Below are 26,268 nucleotides of genomic sequence, written 5' to 3' on the forward strand. Positions count from 1 at the left end.
TCAAACTGCAAATAAAAATGCATTAAGCTACCGAAACAGACATTGAGGAAATTATATAGATTTATTTGTTCTTAGCTTTCAGGTGCCCTCTACTGTCCCCCTTTTTATGAAAAAAACAAACTTTGATTGTTTGTGGTTAAGGTTTCAGAAAGACCTTAAAATACTTGTATGATATATTTATTAATTTTAAGTCTAATATATTCGTTTTAAAATCAAATTTTAACGAATGAAACGCAAAATGGTTGTCACCGGAAGTCACGGAAAACCGGAAGTTGTCCTAAAGTTTGTTTCCAAGAGCAACCTTTCAAAGTGGACGACGCCATAGGATTTACAACTTCACACTTTCAATCTTTGACACTGCCTGTGGCAATATTTTGTCGTCCATAAAGTTAGCGTATGCAACAGTCACAAATTCAACTACATAAAAATGTTAGGAACAAAAGCTGCCACAGCAATAGGACCAGAATCCTGGAGAAATTCTACATTGAAAGGAATAAAACTTTCTAACACTATTGTCAACAAAAGTGATAAATCATGTGATGTTGGAAGGTCCCTGGACCCTTTGCCTCATCTTCGAGACACAGTTTCTCAGTTGAGTAATGATGAAATCCACAGGTACACTCGTGAGGTTAGAGCTGTTGTTGCTAAGCTCAGGGAAAGTCTTCTAGAGACAAATGAGGAAATCAAGTCACTTACCAGGGGGAGAGAAGCTATCGAAAAAGCACTTGAACACACCAGAAAAGACATTAGACTTAACAAAGACAGCCAAGAGGTCAGGATGTCAAGACCTCCAAGAGAAAAGGTAACACAAACCAGAACAGAAGAGTATTTTCCCGTTTATCTATGGGCCTTTAGGGGTTATAATACTGAAATGTTAGCTAGGGTTTATGATACAAGTTTAGCTTAACGTAAGTGAATGAATTGGGTATAAGTTGGGGGATGTTAAGTCATGTTAGTAAAGCTCTTAACTTTTGCATCTTCTTCTTTAAGTTTCCCATCTGAATAAAGATGATTAATAACTGGTGCATACATGGTCTACTTATTTAAAACTAGATAATATTTTAGTTATATATGCAAAACGGTGCTGAGAACAGATGAAGTGATTAAAACTATGTACAGGAGATGAAACTATTTAAATGATAGTGGAGAGAACAGCATATGTAAGCTGCTCTCAAAAAGAGTTGACTGTCTGTGTATTTACAACTGTAGTTGGTAAAAGATTCCATTGCGTTATTGTGTATGGGAAAAATGAAAATCTGTATGAGTCTTTGGATGTATAAATGTGTCTGAAGGTGTGAGAATGAGGTTTTTTTTATGGTTCTTGAGTCTGATGGAATGAGAATTGTGCTAGATGGTATAGCAAGAAGAAGATGTGTGTACATTATAACCAAGCGTGCATGCAGTCTTCGTTGTGTTAATTGAAGCCATCACTGCTTCTAACTAGCGACAAACTTGTTTTAGATACTTGATTCCAAGGTCAATTTTGTTATCTAGATATCTATTTAACATAGTTCATGTATCTTTTTCAAATGATAATTTACAGGGATCCTCGAAGATGAACATTAAACCTTATAATTGATGGACAAACTTTCACATTACAAAACCAATTGTATCATGCTCATGATGATCAAGATTATTTCATTCATCCATTTTATTGTAATGGATATTGAATAGATTGATATATTATTTACTACTGTACATGAATGTCTTTATAGAATAACCAATATTTAAATTTGACTGTCCTGAAACTCTATTTTGGTCAGTTTGATAGGACATAAAAATTGGAATCATTTTACTGAAAGTCAGATTTAAATCAGAAGTCACAAAAACAAATCGACAATTTGAAGCAACAACACCAAGTCTTGTTGTACATGTTTGTAGTGTTTACCCTATCACACAAAAAGGGCATGGTAACAAAAAGTAATTGAAAATGGGCATTTAGAGTGTTCAAATATCTATAAAAAGAGCACCTAGAGTGCATGTTAAATTAACAAAAAAAAAGAATATTATGCAAATCATTGTATTTAAGCTAAGACACTCATCATTCTGTATTGGCTCAACATGCTCAGTGGGTGAGACCATTTTCAAACACTTTTATTTTGTTTACACATCATATCATTTTTATTAAAATTTAAGAACAGTAATATTAATATTATATTGTAGATAAAGAACATTAATTATGTTAAAAAGTTATGAATTTTTTTATTTTTTTTTATGTGGAATTATTTCCTATTTGATTGGACTTTGGTATATGAAGTTGAACTAAGTGTCCCATTTATGCTCCTATGTCCTCAATTTCTAACTAGAACTGCCTTATAGTGTATGTGTTGTACTTTTTTTGTTTGTTAATAATTATAATCAGTATTTAGTAGACAAATTCACAAATTACAAATTTAAGCGCTGAAGGGCTATTAAAACTGACAAAACAAAAGCACATACATGTATTAAGTCATGCATTTTGTAGCTTGAAAAAAAGTATAACAAAAGGAGATGTAGAATGATTGCCAATGAGACAACTATCCACCAGCATTCAAATGATGTGAACATAGTCATGATAGTGAATATCAGCAGTTTTAGGTCATGGTAAAACTTTCAAGAACAGAAACTACCCAAACCATTTATAAAAAAAAACTTAGACATGAAAAGTGTCGAACTAGAAAACTAATTGTCTCATTTATAACCATTCAATTTTCAAAATTTATGATTTTTTTTTGGTTGCTTTTATCTATGATCCATTGATAAACTAAAAAGTAATCTTATAAAATGATCAATACAATATACCTTACCACTTCATTAATTATTGAATTATACAATTACAGAATCCATAGCTTTCTAGTTATTACATATGTTGTCTTATTGACTTTCTACTTGAAGCATGAAATTAACCATTCTAGATAATGTTTATGATTCCCTTGTTCTTTGATATAGACCTTTAGGAAATAGTTTTTTTTTCAATTAAAGCTCAACCAACTTAACATGTTTTAAGATTAAAGTTTATATTATCAATTGTTACTGGAGGTATTGTATGCCCTGGTCACCAGGTCTTGTAGTACAACCATTGCTAAGGAAGTAATTGTTTGACCGTGTGGAATGTTATATATATGAATACACTGGCATTCTAATTGAATTCAGAACATTAAATGCAATGCATAATTGTCGTGCCATTTTCTATGAACAAAAAAAAAGAACATTTGCTGCAACTTTATCATGCGTCTTACTTATAATTGATTGTTGCATTGTAAATATATGTCCCTTCTCAACATGTATCTTTTTCTTTGTATCAGTTCAAAATTGCTATCCAAGTACTAGTTTATTCACTTGTTTAATGTTTTGTTGAAACTATGTCTGTACTTCTAGACATTAAGCATCAACAATCAATCAAACAATTTACATAAACATGATAGATGTACATAACTAAGAAAGTTCATAAAATTGCTGTGCAATTATAAGTTATCAGAAGCAAGTGCACTTGTAAATTTATTTTTCATAAGATCAGGATAGCAATCGCTTTTTCAGCATACACCAAAATCTTGTGATTGTTGAAAAACATTCTTATCATGGTAATTCAGCCAAAGATGTAGCATTGTTTTCATTTTCCGTTACAAAGAAAATTATGTACAATTCAAATTTCTTTTGATTCAAAAACAGTTACCGGTAGGCTGTAGTAATGACATACTGGCCATGGGAACAAATATGATTCAGCTCAATGATGAACCCTGTACATTTTTGTACAGCTATTATGTTTAGTTACCTAAAAAAAAATAGAAAAAATAATATTATCTATTCTCTACGTTATACCAATATATTTACCAAAAGACGATTGAAAATTTAACATGACCAATTATGCAGGAATCGTGCCCCTAGTCAAACAGAGATGTCTCAACCCGAGTTGAACAATTTTTTATGTTTAAAAGTTGATATTTAAATTGTGATGCAGGGTAAAGAGAACTTTATTAGTTTCTTAATATTTTCTGAAAAGCATGAAAATTAAAAGAAAAACATTTAAAATTTATGGAAATTATAAAAAAAAATAACCACTAATTAGATAAAGGATGTAAATAACCTTGCAAATTTAATATATTATTAACAGCTCCTTGCCATCTTTGTAGTTTGAAGAAATAAAATGGTATACCTGATTTGGTCTTGGATTTTTTCCTCAATAAAGAAAAATCTTATTATACAGATAACAGTTTGTATTATAAATGTCAGATTTCGAAAATCTTAATTTTAAAGAAATCATTAAACTTCTGTAAGCCTTTTTAAATGAATACACAAGCCGTATTATTGAGGAGGGAATTACTTTTTATATGGGTTAAAGCAATCAGTTCCATTTATTGATTTGGAAAACACAAAAGCAAATTTTTGTGACATTAGAATTTGCATTTAGGTTAGAAAAAGAGAGGAGGATCTATTTAAATTTTTCATAAGATATATTATCTAAGGATTTACAATGTATTATGTATGACCTCCATAATTAATGAATATTTGTCAAATTTAATTCCCCCAAAAATACAAAGTATGACGGTCTATCCTCTACGTAATGGAAATGACATCATTATTCCATTCTGCAGACTAGCATTAACTAATGATTCTTTTATTCCATCAACCATACGTCTTTGGAATAATCTTGAGGATTCAACTCGTGATGTGGAATCAATTAATAAATTTAAAACTGAACTAAAAAACCGTTATCCTCAGAGTAATATATTTGTACCGAAGCAATATGAATTTGGAAATCGAAAATTGAATATAATTCTCACCCAACTTCGATGTTTTGCATCATCCTTAAACTATGATCTATATAGGGTCAATATTATTTCTGACCCTTCCTGCCGCTGTGGTGTTAATCGTGAAGATTCCTATCATTTCTTTTTTAAATGTATATTTTATTCAGACATACGAAAATAAAATGTTTGAAAGTCTGCGCTGGCTTCCAAATGATTGTAAAATTAACATAGAACTACTTACCTCGGGTAGTTGTCTTCTTTCTCTAGAGCAAAACCAAACCATTTTCAAAAATGTCTTTGAGTTTATTAAAAGTTCGGAAAGATTTCAAATTGTCTAGGTAGCAAACCATGATCGCACACACATCATCATCTAAGTAAAATTTCTTCTCCCCTTTTTTGTCCTTTTTATTTTTTTGTTTTTTTTTGTTTTTTTTTTGTTTTTTTTTTATTATTATTTGTTTTTTTTTGTTGTTATTTTTTGTTTTTTTTTTGTGTTTCTGTTTTCTAAATAATGATTTATATATTTTTATTTTTGATTTTTTTTTCTGTATTATTATTGTTTTCTTTTTCTTCAATTTTCCGTCTTTTGATCCATATTTATATTTATCGGTCGTCCCACTGTCTATATCACTCTGTTCAGCTCTCAGTATCATGTCTTTGTGACGTCAAATACGTTGACCCGGCCTTAATAACTTTGACCCGGACATATCAGCGACGTCATAATGTTTGAACCGACGTTAATAACTTTGACCCGAACTTATCAAGTCATCTTTTGTGTGCTGGTGAAACAAAGAAAACACTTCTGAAACACGCAAATATAGCCCGATAAATTGATTATCAGATTATCTGCATATTGATATTGTAAAATATCAGCTGCTTGACATTATATGAAGGCTTTTTGATCTCGTTCGCTACGCTCACTCGACAAAAAGCTTCATATTATGTCTCGCAGCTGATATTTTACGATATCAACATGCAGATAACCTGATAATCGGTACATATATTTACTAAATAGATATACCATTCTATACATGCATGCTCATACATATATTTTTGTATTATATTGCTATAAATGTTAAATGGAGAAGACTTCATAAGTCTGTTTGACTTGTGTCTTATCCAATTTGTACTTTAACAAATAAAATATGTTTAAACTAAACTAATTAATGATTATAGGGGCCTCGGTGGCCGAGTGGTCTAAGTAGTCAACTTTGAGGTTGTGAGTTTGAACCCAGCTGACATGTGGGTGCCCTTGATTCCAATCTTAATTGACTAGGATTGTCAGTTTTCCTATCGAAGATCAGTGGTTTTCCCTGGGCACTCCGGCTTCCTCCACCAATAAAAACTTGCTGCCACCAAATAGCCTAAATGCAGTGCTTGAAAGTGGCGTTAAAACACCAAAAATCAAATTAATGATTATAGAAAAAAATAAAAAATTATGCAGTTATAAAATTATGGTATATATAGTTTGAATCTTTTTGATGTCTTTTAGCAGCATCAACATTTATAATTTTTTTTCTATTCTTTCCAATAATCTTTAAGAAATAAAACTGTTGTAACCTTTTTTCTGCAAGCATATCACTGATTTTTGCTATGAAATTGCAAATATTGGGATACTTAATCAGTTACTTTATCGCACTGCGGGTAAATTATCAGGTTGCGATTGGTTTAATGCCGTCACATGATGGTTAGTAAATTTCATAGGGGTTCATGAGAGTTTATGGTGACGTCATCTTTTACTGTTGTTGTGTTTCATTGTTTATTTTTCAACAAAACTCAGCAGAAAAAGTCCAGCATGCGATAAATTCGTTATACGGTTAACTACTGACCCCCTATGCATCCATAGAGGGTGAATAAAATCCATAGTGATTCGACTTCGGGCCACACCCCTATGGATTTCACTAACCCTCTATGGATCTGTAGGGGTTCAGTAGCGAACCATATAACTTATAGTATCATTCTTGGTGACACTTGAAAATTTTATGAAGAAATGGCAATATACATGTATCCTACATAAGGTTAGAGGGGAAAAAAAGGGGGGGTGGGGTATTTCAGGATACTAAAACTAAGAAACACCATCTGTATATAAAAATGTACATATCTGCACTCAAGGTATTTTAATAATATCAATACATCAAAGACGAGATCTGAATGTACTGTTTTAGTTAACAGTGTGTTTGTAAGTAATTTGATATATTTTTTTTTTTTTTATAGTTTTAAAGAAATTGTGTTCTGAAAACGGGTGGGACTACATGTATTTAAAAATTGACAAATTAATTTTTTAATAGGAAGATGTGTTACATACAATGGAGCTCTGTTTCAGAGTGTGAATGACCAACACTGATCTTTTATCAGATATATTTTTCAACTACATTGTAGCTTCTGTGTGATAGAGATATAATACCTAGGCTTTAAATGGAACATATATTTTTTGACTGGGTTCCAAAATGTTAAAGTTGAGAAGGGTTCTTGTTGCTATTATTTTTGTTATTCTTTTTATGTGTTTATTGATAGTAGTTGGGTAATATTAAATATCTTATGTCATTTTTGTATTTTAACGTGGCATGATTGTATTTTACTGCATTCATATGAGTTGTTGAACTTAGCAGGGGAATATACTTGTGGATATTTTGTAAACATTGAATCAACATGCTTATTGGATTTGTTTTTTTTATTAAACTGGTAGTTTTATTTATTTAAACAAACTGTTAAAGTTGAGAAGATAAAATCATGATTGGAGTTCAGCCTTTAAAGACCTGTATTTCTTGAATATTGATAATCCGTATATTTTTATGTGAGTTTTATAACCATGTATTGAATGAAGGTCATGGACTATCCAATCTCTTGACATATATGCTTTGCCATACATATAACAAACGGAGAGAAGTTGTGTACAATGTTTTGCAAAATACACATTCTCATCAATTTTAGCATTTATACTTGTAGTTCATTTGCTATGATTACAAAAGTTTCTACAGACTATACATTGCAAACCTTAGGTAGACGGGGTTAATTCATATTTAATTTGGTTTCTCTTCCACTATATTAGAAATTCAAAGCCTAATGTTCACAGCATCCTTTAAGCTGGATATTTCATGTCAGTTTTGTTAAAAAGCTGCAGTGGAAAATTAAAGGAATACAATATAAGTTAGAACTGTAGAATATCATTGCTTTATTGCTATATCACATGAAGAATATGGATTTTCAGTTGTTTGTAACACTGACACTTAATTATAAAACCAATATAGTATTATATTAAACGAAAGTCTTTAAACATTTCACAAGTAAAACTGGTATTATATAGAATGTTATATAGAACTTATCTCCATTAATTAAAGAAATATTGAATTTTGACACCAAATATTAACAACCATTTTACCCCTAATTTAAATGGCTATACAACAAAGACGAGGTTTGGTTACCTATTGATAAATGTACAAAGTAATCTTTAAAAAATAACACCTTTTACCTTTTAGGAGAAATTTTAAGTTACTTTAATTCAATACACATTCCATTCAAGTTCATCTGTAACTTTATACAAATGCACACTTAATATGAAACTAACATATATTTTATGGTTTAATGTCAATTCAGAACTTTTATTTATATATATTGTATACTGTGAACTTCTGATAGATTTGCTGTCTTATTGAGGATAATTTTAAACCTAACAAAAAAGTCTTGAGTTTTTTTTTGCAAATAACAATTCTGAGCATTTTACATCTGTGTCTGTTAGAAAGTTGTCTCATCATACACTACAAATGCAATAGTCTTTGGTCATTGAGTTGGTATGTCCTGTCTTACAGCTGAAATGAAGAAGTATGACGATGATTACTAGGTACATTATTAGCTTTTAAAGAACATTGTAAATCTGAAAAATGAGGTTTAAATGAAGCAGTATTACATATTTATACAGTAGACTATCTATAACCAAATCATTTCTGTTTATTTCAGGGACATGATGGTGCAGATGATTTATTAAATGCAGAAAAAGCACATTTAATCAACTGTAAAAAGGCATTAGAAGCTCAGCTTAGATCAGTTCAGCAACAATTACTAGTAAGTAAACAAACGTGCAGTCAAACCTGCTATAAAAGGTCACCTCTATTCTAAAGTATTCATCTTTCTTCTCTGGACAACCCTGCTATAAAAGGTCACCTCTATTATAAAGTATTCATCTTTCTTCTCTGGACAACCCTGCTATAAAAGGTCACCTCTATAATAAAGTATTCATCTTTCTTCTCTGGACAACCCTGCTATAAAAGGTCACCTCTATAATAAAGTATTCATCTTTCTTCTCTGGACAACCCTGCTATAAAAGGTCACCTCTATAATAAAGTATTCATCTTTCTTCTCTGGACAACCCTGCTATAAAAGGTCACCTCTATTATAAAGTATTCATCTTTCTTCTCTGGACAACCCTGCTATAAAAGGTCACCTCTATTATAAAGTATTCATCTTTCTTCTCTGGACAACCCTGCTATAAAAGGTCACCTCTATTATAAAGTATTCATCTTTCTTCTCTGGACAACCCTGCTATAAAAGGTCACCTCTATTATAAAGTATTCATCTTTCTTCTCTGGACAACCCTGCTATAAAAGGTCACCTCTATTATAAAGTATTCATCTTTCTTCTCTGGACAACCCTGCTATAAAAGGTCACCTCTATTATAAAGTATTCATCTTTCTTCTCTGGACAACCCTGCTATAAAAGGTCACCTCTATTATAAAGTATTCATCTTTCTTCTCTGGACAACCCTGCTATAAAAGGTCACCTCTATTATAAAGTATTCATCTTTCTTCTCTGGACAACCTCTTCTTGTTTAGCTGTAAAACCTAGGCATTTTGAATCTAAATTCTAAGGTCACCATTTTTAACAAGGTCAACTTAACTTGTCCTTTTTACTCAGGTCTTAATTTGAAATTCTTAATTTGAAATTACTTATATTTGTAAGTAAATTATTTCTCCAATTGATTTCAATTATTTGGAAAGGAAAATAAATCCTTATAAGAACAAACAACTGTTCCCATCTAAAAAAAAAAGTGGCTTGAACATGGTGTGTTATTATAATGGAAATGGGAATTATAAATGCATGCAATAATTTCTGAATTTACTGTATCTTTTTTCCATACTACTTAAGAAATTTTGTGTCAGTGGACTTGATCAGAATAATAGAACTTTTTATTTACTCTTTTCACAATATCTCTCTTTCAACATTTCTCGAAGATTTTTTTCTGGATTTACAGAACCTCTTATTTACTTTCATCATCGAATACCTTTCTTTTGACATTTCTTGAAGCTCTAACTGGTTTTAATAAGCTATACAGAACTTCTGATTAACTCACATCATATAGTACCTTTCTTTTGACATTTCTTGATCTTTTTCTGGTTTTGATAAGCTATACAGAACTTTATATCATCTCTCATCATGTACATATAATACCTTTCTTTTGACATGTAACTAATAGATTATTACAGGAAATGTTTATCTAAGGCCTAGGTAAGTCACTTAAATACTTGGTAAAAACAACTTCTAAAATGAAACAAGGAAATGAAGAGTTATCTCCCATCACTATATGATTATACTATCTTAGTTTCAATGAAGGATATCATATTGTTGATATAATTATTCTGTCATTATTTCAAGTTCAGTAAACATGATCTATTCAGTAGAAAAAAGTGTATCTTAAGACCTGCCATTTCATATGTAGTAAAATGTCAAAGTATTTTGAACTAAAATGATTGGTACATTCAGAAAAAATTACCTTCAATGTCTCATAGAATTTTTTTTTTCAAATGATAATGCCATGTGACATACATATTATGATTACTTCACATTTTTGAGAAAGTATTAAAATTAAAAATTTTGAGTGTGAGGAAAAATAAAAAAATATATATAATTGTCACATAGTGTGTAGTAAACTACTTGCATGCCCGTATTTGCTTGTTATTCGATCATTATTAAGTTTCCGTTTTATTTTTTAGGTATTAGATGCTGCCAGAAAACGTTTATTTGGTGTCTTACAAGAAAGGTCCCGTGTCCTTGACCTCCTTAACCACTCATTGTCCTCCATCACAAATGTCAACAGTGCCATGTCTAACATGTCCAGCTCAGGTATGCGTCGTAGTAAGAGTGTCCAAGATGGCCGATATTCACGTATGAATTATTCCAATTTACCTGATCCTTTGGGCCCATTCACTCCTGAAGCGGACCAGGCATTGGCTGATGCTGATGATGCAAGGGCTAGATCTGCATACCTTAGACGGGAGCTGAGAGAAGCCATTGACAGAACTGATAAATTACAGAAGGCTGCACACAAGTCTGTAAACGATGGTTTGACACAGAAATTATCAGAGACTGTCACACTCAAGGTACATAATCTACATAATCATTATACACATGAGATTTTTTTGCAGATAGGTTAAACAAATTCACATGTACATGTATACATGCATCATATTTTGCAACTTATAATTTAGTCCTAAATGCTTTCTGTATGGGCTGCCCTCGCCATGTTGTTTTGGTTAATTTATTTGTTGGGTTGCTGTTTTATTGATGTTTACTCCAAATTCCCTTTTATTGTGTCAAAGTTGGCAATGATAAAATAAGATGTATTACAAGAGATAATTGGCTGGTTTAAATAGGAAGAGTTATTGGTTGCCAAGTTATTGTTTCATACTAACAACCCTGACTGCAATGGCTCTCCTTTATGTAGAATTTTTTTTAGGAATTATATTTATTATAAATCATTCAACAAAGTACTTTAAAACTTGATTTTCGTCTAAAATAAATAACCACCAGCTGAATATTACATAACTCAAATAAATGTTATAAGTGTTATTTATGATCAGGTGATTTTCCATCACGAACAATAACTGCACAATGTTATATAACTGTAATTTTAAGACATATTATTTATGACATAGAAAAATAATGAGATATGGTATGATTGCCAATGAAACAACTCTCCATAAAGAGCAACAAAAGGTCTCAGTACGACATTCAACAATATAAAAAGCCCATTCCTAACAGTTAGCTATAAAAGGCCCTGGTATGATATAATGTGAAATAATTTAAAAGAGAATATATTCAGGTTGTTAATTTAATTATTAAATGCATATGGGTGTATGCATTTTCATCTGAAAGATCAGTCATTAAAACATTTAAAAAATATTTAAAAGGCTATGGCTGAGTGAAAAAGATTATTTAGTTTTTCATTTGAAATTATTCATAATTATCAGTAAATGTAATTTATTTTAAAGATATTAAGTACTGCAAATTGCCAATTATGTTTTATATACACCTTATATAATGATTTTAACCAGTCTGTTCCTGCTCAATTTAATGTCACCACGGTTTCCATTCATTTTTAGCTCACCTGGCCCGAAGGGCCAAGTGAGCTTTTCTCATCACTTGGCGTCCGTCGTCCGTCGTCGTTAACTTTTACAAAAATCTTCTCCTCTGAAACTACTGGGCCAAATTAAACCAAACTTGGCCACAATCATCATTGGGGTATCTAGTTTAAAAAATGTGTAGCGTGACCCGGCCAACCAACCAAGATGGCCGCCATGGCTAAAAATAGAACATAGGGGTAAAATGCAGTTTTTGGCTTATAACTCAAAAACCAAAGCATTTAGAGCAAATCTGACATGAAGTAAAATTGTTTATTAGGTCAAGATCTATCTGCCCTGCAATTTTCAGATGAATCGGACAACCCGTTGTTGGGTTGCTGCCCCTGAATTGGTAATTTTAAGGAAATTTTGCTGTTTTTGGTTATTATTTTGAATATTATTATAGATAGAGATAAACTGTAAACAGCAATAATGTTCAGCAAAGTAAGATTTACAAACAAGTCAACATGACCGAAATGGTCAGTTGACCCCTTTAGGAGTTATTGCCCTTTATAGTCAATTTTAAACCATTTTTCGTAAATCTTAGTAATCTTTTACAAAAATCTTCTCCTCTGAAATTACTGGGCCAAATTAAACCAAACTTGGCCAAAATCACAATTTGGATATCTAGTTTAAAAAATGTGCGGCGTGACCTGACCAACCAACCAAGATGGCCGCCACAGCTAAAAATAGAACATAGGGGTAAAATTCAGTTTTTGGCTTATAACTCAAAAACCAAAGCATTTAGAGCAAATCTGACATGAAGTAAAATTGATTATCAGGTCAAGATCTATCTGCCCTGCAATTTTCAGATGAATCGGACAACCTGTTGTTGGGTTGCTGCCCCTGAATTGGTAATTTTAAGGAAATTTTGCTGTTTTTGGTTATTATCTTGAATATTATTATAAATAGAGATAAACTGTAAACAGCAATAATGTTCAGTAAATTAAGATTTACAAATAAGTGAAAATGACTGAAATGGTCGATGACCCCTTTAGGAGTTATTGCCCTTTATAGTCAATTTTTAACCATTTTTCGTAAATCTTAGTAATCTATTACAAAAATCTTCTCTTCTGAAACCACTGGGCTAAATTAAACCAAACTTGGCCACAATCATCATTGGTGTATCTAGTTTAAAAATTGTGTGGCGTGACCTGGCCAACCAACCAAGATGGCCGCCACGGATAAAAATAGAACATAGGGGCAAAATTCAGTTTTTGGCTTATAACTCAAAAACCAAAGCATTAAGAGCAAATCTGACATGAAGTAAAATTGATAATCAGGTCAAGATCTATCTGCCCTGAAATTTTCAGATGAATCGGACAACCTGTTGTTGGGTTGCTGCCCCTGAATTGGTAATTTTAAGGAAATTTTGCTGTTTTTGGTTATTATCTTGAATATTATTATAGATAGAAATAAACTGTAAACAGCAATAATGTTCAGCAAAGTAAGATTTACAAATAAGTCAACATGACTGAAATGGTCAGTTGACCCCTTTAGGAGTTATTGCCCTTTATAGTCAATTTTGAACCATTTTTCGTAAATCTTAGTTATCTTTTACAAAAATCTTCTCCTCTGAAACTACTGGGCCAAGTTCATTATAGATAGAGATAATTGTAAGCAGCAAGAATGTTCAGTAAAGTAAGATTTACAAACACATCACCGTCACCAAAACACAATTTTGTCATGAATCCATCTGCGTCCTTTGTTTAATATTCACATAGACCAAGGTGAGCGACACAGGCTCTTTAGAGCCTCTAGTTGTTGGATTCTGTTACATTTTGATGTGTTTGATTATCAGAAAAATTAAAATGGGATATATACAATAAATTTTTTCAAGAGCGCTTGTTAAAATAACTGAAAGTATTTCCTGTTCCTGCATTAGCACCTTCATTTTATGTCAGATCCTCTTCAATTTTGTAATGGAAGGTTTTCACTCAACATAACATAACAGATATGTTTTAGAATAAGAAAAGTCAGAAATGGGAAATCCTCTTTGTCAACAAACAAAAATAACCCAATTTATTATATGTGCAATCTGTTTATCTTTTGACTTAAAATATTTTTCATGCAGTAAAAATTTGTTCCCAGAAAATGAGTATGGATTGAAAAATTTACAGTTTTGAAGTTTTTAACAGAAATCACAAAATGGAGTTAATGTCGTATCGATTGAATATATTATAAAAATGTTTAATATATATGGTGCATATTAATTGTATATAAATATTGCAGCAACATCTTGGTGTGAGCTTTGGAGAGAATCGTCATGGTATGCACAGAGCACAGAGATGGTACGATGCCACAGATAAGGCTAGGAGTTATACATTGGTAGGTGCCATAATGAACTTTAAACTTCATAGTCATTTTTTCTTGAAAATACAAATTAGCTTAGAAATGAAAATAACATTTTATGAATTAAGTGCATTAAAAGCACTTTTCTGGATTAACCTTTATCAGGAACAAGCAAATCCAAAAGTTTGAAAGCTGAGGATGTATAAGTATTTGAAAACATAAGGATCTATATAACCAAAAGGGCTTATTTCACCCAAGTTCAACTATGTCTGAGGCAGTGGTGTCAGTAAGTTTTGGTGAAGCAGGTTAAAATTCTAAAATAGCTGGCTACTAATTGCGGACGGCGAAACCAGGTAGTCGGAAACTTTGTTTCTCATCTTAATAATTTCGATTTATTTTTTTTTAATTGAGAATTTTAAGAAAGGATACTAATAATCATATCAGTACTATGCTGACCTTTTGCAATAGACAAAAAAGTTTAAAGATTTGTCAAAAAAAAATGTCTGCTTGATTGTAGGTTTACTGGCATTTCTTACTTGTCTTTTAAACATTATTATCCTCATGGTTTGAAAGCTGCAATAAAAACAAAATTGCAAACATATTGCATAATATTTTATGCAAATTTCGGACCAAGGCTTTGATCTTAAAAAAAAGAAGTTTTGAAACAATTGCACTAAATACAATATTCTTAAATTAACGAATCTATAATATGTAATTTACAAGGAATGTTACTTATTTTTTAATCAACAGGAAAATAAACTCTTGATGAATATAATAAAGGTTCTTACAACTGTATTTAATTTGTTGATTTGATTATCAATCTGTTTATTTATGTTGTTAATGTTTGTCAGAGTCAGGTGGTATTTGCTTCAATGATAAAAGATGAAAAACTTGTTAAAAATAAAAATTATGTTTTTTTATAAATTTTACCCACATGACCGTATATATAGTCCATCTAAGTAAAGTTAGAAAGGTGGTTTAGCCCTGTGAATGATAAAGTTACTTGAATTGATTGGGTTTTTTTTTTTATTCATACTGTGTTTAAAAATTTAACACAGTATCATTTAACATTTAACAATATTTACTGCTTTTAAATGTGATTTTTTTGTAAAGTATTGTCCAGTAACTGCCTGATTCTTACAAATGTATTTCATAGTATTTATGTAACATTATTGTTTTATTTGTAATTAGCTGTTATTACATTAATAATTTACTGTTTAGAATATATTAATATTTATATGATGTTAAATTTTTTAAGCAATTACTGTCTCACCAGATTTTATCAAAACTAACTTTAATATCAGAATCTCAAAATTCTGAAAGGGGATATTTGAAGTCATGGAAAAGAATATATTATCAGTAAATGTAATACCGTTATAAACTGTTTTTACTACTTTAAGTATCTAATGTGTAATTTATAAATCATCAAGTTTATAATAAGGTTTACTAAAAATGTAATTTGTTTGTATTATCAATATCTGATCCCTACATAGGTGTTATCATATATGTTTTGGTGAAACAGACAGATAATTTTCCCAATATAATGTTTGCATCATCAAGTTGCTGTCTTCCGTATCAACAAGCTGTACTTAATTGTATGTGGTTACCTTTTAAAAAGTTTTAACATTTATATTATTCCATTATTTAGGGTCCAGTTGCTAGTTCAGACTTATCAACAAGAGAAAGATTAGACCGTCCAATGGTTAAAGTATTCCAGAGACATCCTGGCACACAGCTACCAGAAGCACAGGAAATTATAAGGGTAATTGTTTATACATAAAAGTTAACATCCTTGTTGTTCCATATAGTTCATCTAAAGTAATAACTAGACTGTCATCATTCAGGTTGTGAGATTGAACCCAACTTGTGGCAATGTGTGTTTTACTCCTATCTTAAATGTCTGTGATTGCCAGTTTCCGTGTTAATAAAAGGTCATTGTTCTGTTAAAGTGACTCCTTTAACCTTTACCAAAACAATCTGTCCACCGTGATATGCTGCCAAGAGTTTTGAAAGTGGCCAATAAACACCAAGAATCAATCTTCATTCTTAAGGTACAGATTCAGTTAATATGCTCAATACGCTTGTGCTTTGTTAATAGACTTGCATTCCATTGTTGACTTTTTATAGAAACATACAGATGTTTACTTTTTACACATTGTGAATTAGTTGGAGAGTTGTTTCATTGGCACTCATACCACATCTTCTTATTTCTAGCTACTAGTAAATAGTATGCATGTACTATGATTTTGTCTAAATCATTTAACACAGATTGCAGTTACTTGTATTATCTGCCATGATCAAGTATGTCAATATATGATTACTTATTACCGGTAGACAACTCTTCACAAGAGACCAAATGACACACAATACAAACTATGGCCTTCAACAATGAGTCAAAGCCATAACGCATACACTTCAATAAAAGGTACTCAAATGACAAATGTAATACAATTCAAAGGAGAGAAATAACATAGATATGAGAAGATGTGGAATGAGTGCCAATCGGACAACTCTCCATCCAAGTTATAAATTGTTAAAGTAAACCACTATAGTGTGAAACAGCCTATTTTATGAAGAAAACAATGAACGAAATACAATTGTCTTTTGTTTATTTTTTCAGGGAGGCGATGGATTACTACAGTCACTCACAGCTACCAGTAGAAATATTGGTCTTCTAAGACTAACACAGCTGAAATTACGTAACGATATAAAGAGTAAGAGTGCTGCTGCTGGCATTGACGGAAGTATTATTAGAATGAGACGAAGCAAAAGTAACCATAGATGGACACTTGGAGAGGCATTCTAGTGCAAAAACTGTTTCATTTTGTTATAGAACTTTTAAATGCTAAATATTTGCTTCAAATATTATAAACACTATTTTTATGCATGATGCGTTTGTTGTTATGAAATCAAAATTTTAGTAATTGTTAATTTTTAAATGATTCCGTCCAAGTACTAATTATGATATACTGTGAGTTCATTGTTGTTCAGAAGCTACTAGTATTAAATGTCATGGATGATATTGGTATGGATAAAACATGAATTTATTTTGTCAACAAAATACAAAAACGTTATAGGATTTTATGTTGAGGATATATTTCAAAGCCACCAAATTTAAGTATCCATGAAAATACAATTTTTTCATCATTCTCTAAAATTGGTACCCATGAAAATTAAATGAATTCACAGTATATGGACAGATATTTTTGTTTATAAATGTGTATTTGAAGACATTTAATATTTAAAGAGTTTTGTTAAATGTTTGTTAATAAGAGCACAGTTTGAATTGTTTCCCACAATATTTCATTAAAACTTACTTATGTTTATTTTTTTTTTTTGATAAATCTCTTAAATTATAAATTATGTGTAATGATAGTACTAAATACACACAATATGATAACTGTTTGTTTGTTTCAAGAAGGGTGAAGATTATGTCGACATGAATTTTAACACGGGGATCAGGGACTTTAGTATGAAGTATTATTTTTTATCATTTGAAGCAGGATAACATTTAGCACATCAATACATCAGTATTCTTCATCTTATAAAACCATTTTGCTCAAAAACTCACGCTGTTAGTCTTGAAGTAAAATTTTTGTCACATGTTGGAATTTTCTTTTTAATCTTAGATTTTATTATTTGTATTATGTATTTTGTATGATCAAGTTATATTGTAATGAACATTGTAATATATTGATTAGTGATAACAGTATACCATTCCAGTCTTTTGAGAAGAAATTGTGGTTAATTTTACTATTTTGGTGTAAAATGTTGGATTTTTATGAAATCTGAGAAAAATAGTACAAATACACGTATAGTTAATCCAAATTTCCAATATGTGACAGAAAAATATATAGCTTGTTGGTCGTTGTTTATTGTTGCTGTGATAACATGTATATTTGTTACAGTATTTTATTTGTTTTGTTATTTGTTAGTTTTTACATGTTTTACGTAGATAAACTGCTGATTATTTTTTGTAATTAGCTGACTTAAGAACAGTATTCCTGGAAGAAAACCATCTGAGTGTTAGCTGTGGTCTGTTTTACATTCCTTTATTGTCATATTTTTTGGCTGTCTGTGATATATTTTCTTTTTTAAATCTGTTGTGCAGACATTTTGTGTCATGGTTTATGTCAGCACACCTTAGAACAGTATTTTTTTCTGTTGAAAAGTCATAGTGTGTCATGGTTTATATTAGCATGCCGTAGAACAGTATTTTTCTTATTTGTATTGTGTCATGGTTTTTATCAGCACACCTTATTGTATTGTGTCATGGTTTTTATCAGCACACCTTATTGTATTGTGTCATGGTTTTTATCAGCACACCTTATTGTATTGTGTCATGGTTTTTATCAGCACACCTTAGAACAGTATTTATCCTCTGTTGAGCAGTTATATTTTGTCATGGTTTAAAACACTACACCTTAGGACAGTATTATTCAAATGACTCTACCGGTACATAAATATCCACTTCAGCATTAGTCATAGACTTTGTATTTTCCCAACAAACCTAACGAATTATTATAGCTTTTTTAAATATTTATAAGCATTATATATATATATGTTCATATTGAAACAAACATTATCTTTGCTTTAGTACTTATGATTAGCTTTATACACGCTTTCAATACATGATATGATAATTATGCACCTTTTACATTTAATCGTCATTTAATAAGATATAAGAAAACAAACAATTTTTGAATTACAAGATTCATATTGTTTTTATACTTTATTATCAGTAAAAAATTAAAACATTGAAAAATTAAATATTTCCGAAATATTATTAAATCTCAAATACATCTGTTAAATTAATATCTCATATTACTTTTTAATTCAAAAGTTTTTACTTTTTTTTCGAATAAAGGAGGGAAATATTAATAACTAAAGCCTTGTAAGTAACTTGAGTAGATTAAGAGAGAATTTTGGACTATTGTTAGTAACTGGTAGAGATTTAGAGGGAATAAGTTACCATGTTGTAAGAAACTACTGAAGAAATTAGGGGGGATTTGAGTAACAGACTCCCTTAAGGCCTTAAATGAGTTTGAATTAAAAAAAAAATGATTTTAATTAAATATATATGCAACTTCTGAATTGATAACTATAGATTTATGTGCTATATACATCTTTGAAGTACAACCAAGTGAAAAACTGATTTACACAGTTTGTTATTAGATAACAGATAAGTGATCTGCTCAGTTCCTTTTATTTAACAATAATATTAGTTATGAAAGTTATAGTTTGGAAATTGTTAAGGACTTTATATCTCTCCTTATTGATAAGCAAAATTTAAATTGTAACATGAAGACTTTATACAGGGTAGATTACTTAATAACTGCAGCCTTTTGTCTTGCCTAATTGGAATGCTTGGTTTTAATAGATGCTTTCATAATAATAAATAATAATCTGGTTACATATAAAGTAAATCAAATATTTATATTATGTTGATTTTAATATTGGAACAAAGTATTGAGACCTTTGAAAATATATATTTTATTATTCTTATATTTCCCCCCAGTGACCCCACTTAGAATCTCAGAAATAATCAAAAGAAACACATCTTTACATGTAGATTAAAGAAACAGTATTTTTGTCAGTATAGGAAATGTTATACTGGGCATTGCTTATTTAGTAGTGAAAACATGTACAGTTTTATGGCTAAGTATATAATGTTCCACTGTAGGTTCTGAAACTAAAAAATGTTTTTATGTTTCATTTTATATTACAAATCCAGACTTCCCTGAAATATGTCTTTATACAAGGACTGGTGGTGAAGGAAAAGATTTAAATTGTAAAAATGGCAAAAAAAAACAGAACTTTTGGCAGTAAGATAAAAGTATGCATAGACAGGAATGTGTCTGAATTGAAAGAGCAAATATCAAATTCCAGTTTATGTTAATCTTATGCAAAGTAGTAATTAGGTGACATGTATGAAACAGTAGAAGTCAGCTATCAGTTATTTACCAAATTAGTATTGAAATGCTGAGAATTTTGATAGTCTAATCCTGAACAGTATACAATTGTTTCAGAAACTGCTTCAATCTAAACTGCTGAGTATATTGATAGTCTAATCCTGAATATTATACAATTGTTTTAGAAACTTTCCTTCTTAACTGTTGAGTATTTTGATAGCCTAATCCTGAACATTATACAATTGTTTCAGAACCTCCAGTCCATTGCTAGATTATTGATCAGTATTAGTTTGTCTTTCATTGTCTTGTATGTTCACCAGATCTGTTGTTTGAGATAGATATTTTATGCACACAAATATTGTTATCATGAGTGCTAAATAAAAAATAAAGCATCAACCACTGTTTTAATAGTGTTATAGTTTTTATATGCCTGTTTTCACAAAGCGTTAGATAGTTTTGCTCTTGGCTTCATTAATTTTCCATCTGCTGTCACTTTTGCCAAATGTTGTTTATTTTTCATTGCAGCAAAAAACTTAATGGTTTTCCAGCATTTACAGATCTTGTGGATTTTTTTTAATGAAATTTCAGCAAAATATTCTATGGAACAAAATGTATTAAACACAGGATTTCTAGTCTAATTGTTTATGATTAAAGTTAACATTAAGTCTTTTTTTAATTACTTCTGCAAAGGAGTTGGTTTACTAACTGCATCCTTGCATTATTTGTCAAAAAATATGAAAGTTTTCTGCAACATTTTCAGTGGGACTGCCCTCGCCCACAAATATTTTTTGCTGAAATATTCCTAATGTACCATGTTCTTGAATTTTCAACAAAATTTTATTGGGAAAAAGGTGGCAACACATATAAAATCATGATGAAAAAGGTGGCAACACATATAAAATCATGATGAAAAAGGTGGCAACACATATAAAATCATGATGAAAAAGGTGGCAACACATATAAAATCATCATACAAAGCTGATAAAGGGAAAAATTTCTTGAAAAATGGACTAACATGAAATCTGGCTATTTCAGGCTATTATATTTTTAATATATGAAGAAGATATACAATTTTTATGGCCCATTTATGGGCATTATGTTTTCTGGTTTGTGCATCTGTCTGTCTTTTCGTCCGATTGTCCGTCTGTCCCGCTTCAGGTTAAAGTTTTTGGTCAAGGTATTTTTTGATGAAGTTGAAGTCCAATCAACTTGAAACTTTGTACACATGTTCCTTATGCTATGTTCTTTCTTATTTTAATGCCAAATTAGAGATTTTTCCCCAATTTTCACGGTCCATTGAACATAGAAATGATAGAGTAGATGGGGCATCCGTGTACCAGGGACACATTCTTGTTGTTATCATATTTTCAACTACAAAAGTTGAGTAATACATACATATTAGATTAGAAAAGCTTCATAGTTTATTACAAGTTGTCAATCTTTATGATTCTGTTATTATTTCAGGCTTCTCTTAAATTGTTTATATGAAATATCATGACTGTGAAAACTGTTTAAAAATATATGAAACACACCTGTAGAAACAGTTGAATGCTTTTCATTTTTCATGCATATATAAAATTATAAATACAAATCTACTTTGAATTTAAGTACTCCCAAGTTTTAGGATTAAATCATTAATCCTTAGTAGATGGCTGTAACTAATCCTTTAATCTTGGTTAATATTAAAGTTATAGGTTGTCTTAAATTAGTTTTTATTTAAAGTCAGATAATCATTATAGAATATGACTAAAGATTTCAAACCTTTTGAAAGCCACATTATGAAATGCAAAGCAACAAAATTTGTGAAAACCTACCAGACTAGAACTAATCTTCAAGACAAAAAAATGTCCTTAAAATCTGTACAAAGAACTGATATAAGAATCAATATTTAATTATTGATCATTTAAAAAGTTGATGTTAACTGCCTGTACATTTGGAGGAACCATTTATTGGATTGAAACAAAAAATTAGTAGATGTTTTAAACGTTTTGTAGGCTCTTTCTTTGTCATTTTATTTTAAGGCTAATTGTTAGTAGGAACCATTCATCCAGATGCAAATTAAATGCCAGTAAAACAGATTTTGTTTATTAATCAAGAAGTATTGCATCAGTTTTAAATTTATTTTCATATAAATGATTTAGACATTTATGGAATTGAACTTTATAGTTTTACTACCCATGCAGTGATATTTCTGGTGACAATTGTCTCCCCTGAGTCCTCTGATAGAACACTTCAGAGATTTTCTTGGTAACTATTGAAAGTATATCTAAACACATGACAACACTTATAATTTTGTGGTTTTACAAATTTGTTTTACATTCCATACACTAAATACGGTACATTACTGTTTATAGAACTTACACTCCATACACTAAATACAGTACGTTACTGTTTATAGAGCTTACATCCCATACACTAAATACAGTACATTACTGTTTATAGAACTTACATCCCATACACCAAATACAGTACATTACTGTTTATAGAACCTAAGTATATGAGAAATAGACCAAACCACAAAAACAAAATAAACCTGCAAGTCAGATATGTACACCTTATAACCATTCCATACACAAAAACCTACAAGTCAGATATGTACACCTTATAACCATTTCATACACAAAATAAACTTGACCTACTCAGGCTACTGTTTTTAGAATCTGAGACAAGGAGTTGACCATGTAACTTTATCCTTGAAAACTGATCCATGAAATGAGGTTGAGGTCAGGTGAACCCTAACTGATGGACATGTACACCTTGCAAGGAATGCATATAATATAGTTATCCTTTTTCTATTAACAAGAGAGTATTTCACTCTAAAAAAAATATAATCACTGGAACAATAAAGAAGAGAACAATGAACATATGACAAATGTAAACTTAGTAACATAAGGTACCTGCATATGTACAAGGTATGAAGTATCAAAGTCTTCTTACTTCTGAAATATAAAGCTTTATACAAATAGTTTACTCCGTTGCTCCCGAATAGTAATCCCAGTCTCTCGTTCTGGGACTTTTGTTGTAGGTGACACAAAAACACAAATGTTTTTAAAGAACTGAGACTTTTCTCTTCAGTACTATTGAACTTTTAATAGGTTTGAAAATCATTTAAAGTGAAAGTACATTGGATGATGCAAAAACAAACTAAGGTGTCAATTAATGAAGCATTAAATGTCTGAAGAAAAATAGTGTATGCTCATTCAAATTGGCCAATAAAAAAAAGAAGTTGTGGTATGATTGCCAATGAGACAACTCTCCACAAGAAACCAAAATGAAAAAGAAATAAGCAACTATAGGGCATCGTACAGCCTTCAACAATGAGCAAAGCCATACCGTATAGTCAGTTATAAAAGGCCCCGGTTTGACAATGCCCTGATATGTCTATGCCATATTGTATGTTTTCTATTATTTTCACGTCATTTGAACCATTAAAACTTCTTTTATAAATATATATAATCTATGTTGGTACCAGTATCCTTACTCAAAGCATACTTTAGCTGTTTCTCCTTTTCAGGCAATATAAAACCAGGTGCTCCTCAGGGGGGAGGCTTTATACGACCACAGAGGTCGAAGCCTGAACAGTTGGGGCAAGTATAGACACAACATTCAAGATTGATACAGCACTGAATTTGGATTGTGATCAAATTTTTGACATAAAATGGGTTTCTGACACAAAACAAATGTGTAGATCTTACAAATCTATTGCTAAATATTGTCCAATAAAAGATTTCTTCTTCAAACTTTTCAAAAATTTGGAATTTGAGAAATTTGGAGAAAAAAAATAATTTCTAAAAGGATCAGTTTTCGATTGTTTTAATTTCAAAACTACTAAGACTGTGTGAATTACAACATCTTCAATACATAAATTTATATGTGGATCAAATTGTGAGGCCTTTGACACTGTAAACTTGCCATAAAATGCAACAATGCATGCAGTTCTTAACATTAAATCAGTAAACTTGGAACAAAAACCTTTTCTCAAACAAAAACTACTACCACTACCACCCCCCTTTTTTACAATTAGTCCAAAGCCTGACATTTTTTTTTACATAATTTACAAGAAGTGTAGGGGAGGTAAATCCCAACATACCCAATGTTGTATGTTAAATGTTTTTGAATTACCTCCCTTAAACTGCTTTTAAACTGTCTTTATTCACAGTTCACTGACCAGAAAAACCTAGTTTTTCCCCTTTTTCTGCCCCTAATTCCAAAACATTTTGAGCCATAACCCCTCAAAGTCAATACTAACCATTCATTCATGGTATGGAAACTTGTGGTATAATTTCAGAGAGATTCATACACTTTAATACAAGTTATTGTTTGAAAACTACAAAAATGCTTATTTTGGGCTCTTAATTCCTAAACTATTGGAACCATAACCCCCAAAATCAATCCCTTGCTTAAGTGGTATTGAACCTTCTGGTAAAAATTTATAGAGATCCATTCACTAAAACTAAAATTATTGTTCGGAAACTAAAGTGTCTTCAGACGACGACTACATGATAGCATTATACAACACAATTCTTTTTTGCGTTTGTATAAAAAGAAGATGTGGTATAATTGCCAATGTGACAACTCTCCACAAGAGACCAAAATGACATAGAAATTGATAACTATAGGTCACCATATGGCCTTCAACAATGAACAAAGCCCATACCGCATAGTCAGCTATAAAAGACCCAGAAATGACAATGTAAAACAATTCAAACGAGAAATTGCATAGTTTTTCTCACAGGTATCAAATTTATTGCTTGAGTGACCTTTTGGAAAACTAGTTAAGTTAATATTTAAATCTGTCATTCTGTATGTTTGTCAGTCTTTGCATACTTTCCTTGGCTTCTAATGGAATTATTTTATATACAATCTGCAGCTTCATAATATTGAGTTGTAGCATGTAAGCAATCATTACATCCTATTTGCAGATACATGTACATGTAGTTTGAAATTTTACAGCACTCATTGCATCAAGAATTTGTTTGTAAACTCTTCTTGTCCTCTATGGAAGGGGATAATGGTTTTTTTTATGTGCAGCTTGATAATGTTGATCTGTAGTGTGTAAGCTATTATGATATCTTCAGTTTATAGACTCCTTTAGATTATTAAGAATCTGGCATATTGTTTATAACATTTATTGTACAATATTCTGTTAGCTTCAGGTAAAAAGGTACCAAATATTGTCCAAAAGTAATATCAGAACACACAATGCGATAAGGTACTGGATATTCTCAAAAAGATTTTCTGAAATCCAGTCATTGGTTTAGAAATCCAATCCTTATTAGATTAATATATAAAGGGTGGATTGACACAAAAAAAACAGTCCAATGATTAAAACATACCCCTGGCTCCAATAAGCAGGTAATAATAATATGAACTAAAGATTTTTTGTATAATTTATTTGTCAATATCATTATTTACACAGTATTCTTGACATTAAAATTTTCATATTGTGAACATATGATGATCATGATAAAGTGTATTGTATAGAATCATGATTACATGTGTTTACAATCATGATTACAGTTGCTCACTACTCATTACTACAAAACATTTTTTCTGAGATGTTTCTTCTATAAAGTACTCTATTTCATGTGTTTGCCAAAGCTAGTATTTTCATAAGGCTCTATCATTATAGCATAGAGAAAGCAAGTAGAAAATTAATCTAAACAATAATAAAATTTTGTGTGTCATTTTTTTTGTATTTCAAGGATTAAATTTGGTTGGTGAGTCTATTAAGTTTAACTTTAAATTTTTTGCAACAACCACCTGACAGGAAATGAAGATAGTATTGTAAGGGGAGACAACTACCAAATAGTGTATTATGTCTGTTTTATCACATATTGTATACATAATTGTACATGGACATCTAAGATAATGATAAAATTATATAATAAATAATGTGATACAATTAGTACACTTTATCTACATGTTGCAACAAATAATATAACA

At 30.6% G+C, this 26,268-nt stretch overlaps 1 protein-coding gene and 1 long non-coding RNA gene across 3 annotated transcripts; one reads left to right on the plus strand and one right to left on the minus strand.

The window, feature by feature from the left end:
• Positions 1-238: 238 nt before the first annotated feature.
• Positions 239-18,320, plus strand: LOC139511379 (tektin-like protein 1). 2 transcript variants are annotated; one of them, XM_071298055.1, is made up of 7 exons: positions 287-802; positions 8,682-8,786; positions 10,712-11,098; positions 14,351-14,446; positions 15,161-15,190; positions 16,059-16,172; positions 17,031-18,320. In XM_071298055.1, the coding sequence occupies exons 1-7, from the start codon at positions 428-430 to the stop codon at positions 17,214-17,216; spliced, it is 1,293 nt and encodes a 430-aa protein (XP_071154156.1). In that variant the 5' UTR covers positions 287-427; the 3' UTR covers positions 17,217-18,320. The 2 variants fall into 2 exon arrangements, with proteins under 2 accessions (XP_071154157.1, XP_071154156.1); XM_071298056.1 differs by lacking the exon at positions 15,161-15,190 and having other exon boundaries at positions 239-802.
• LOC139511380 (uncharacterized) lies at positions 17,764-19,284 on the minus strand. Its single transcript, XR_011662013.1, has 2 exons — positions 18,772-19,284; positions 17,764-18,666 (listed from the first exon to the last, which is right to left on the minus strand). It is a non-coding gene; the product is annotated as an uncharacterized lncRNA (long non-coding RNA).
• Between the last annotated feature and the right edge of the window lie 6,984 nt (positions 19,285-26,268).

This window comes from Mytilus edulis, chromosome 2 (assembly GCF_963676685.1).
Source record: "Mytilus edulis chromosome 2, xbMytEdul2.2, whole genome shotgun sequence".
In the NCBI taxonomy this organism is placed as follows: domain Eukaryota; kingdom Metazoa; phylum Mollusca; class Bivalvia; order Mytilida; family Mytilidae; genus Mytilus; species Mytilus edulis.

What these genes read in the sequence shown, in the direction of transcription:
- LOC139511379 (XM_071298055.1), top strand. Translation starts at nt 428, where the DNA reads ATGTTAGGAACAAAAGCTGCCACAGCAATAGGACCAGAATCCTGGAGA. An exon ending in CAGTTCAGCAACAATTACTA is followed by an intron (nt 8,787 to 10,711) that starts GTAAGTAAACAA and finishes TTTATTTTTTAG; the next exon opens with GTATTAGATGCTGCCAGAAA. An exon ending in AGGCTAGGAGTTATACATTG is followed by an intron (nt 14,447 to 15,160) that starts GTAGGTGCCATA and finishes TTTAATCAACAG; the next exon opens with GAAAATAAACTCTTGATGAA.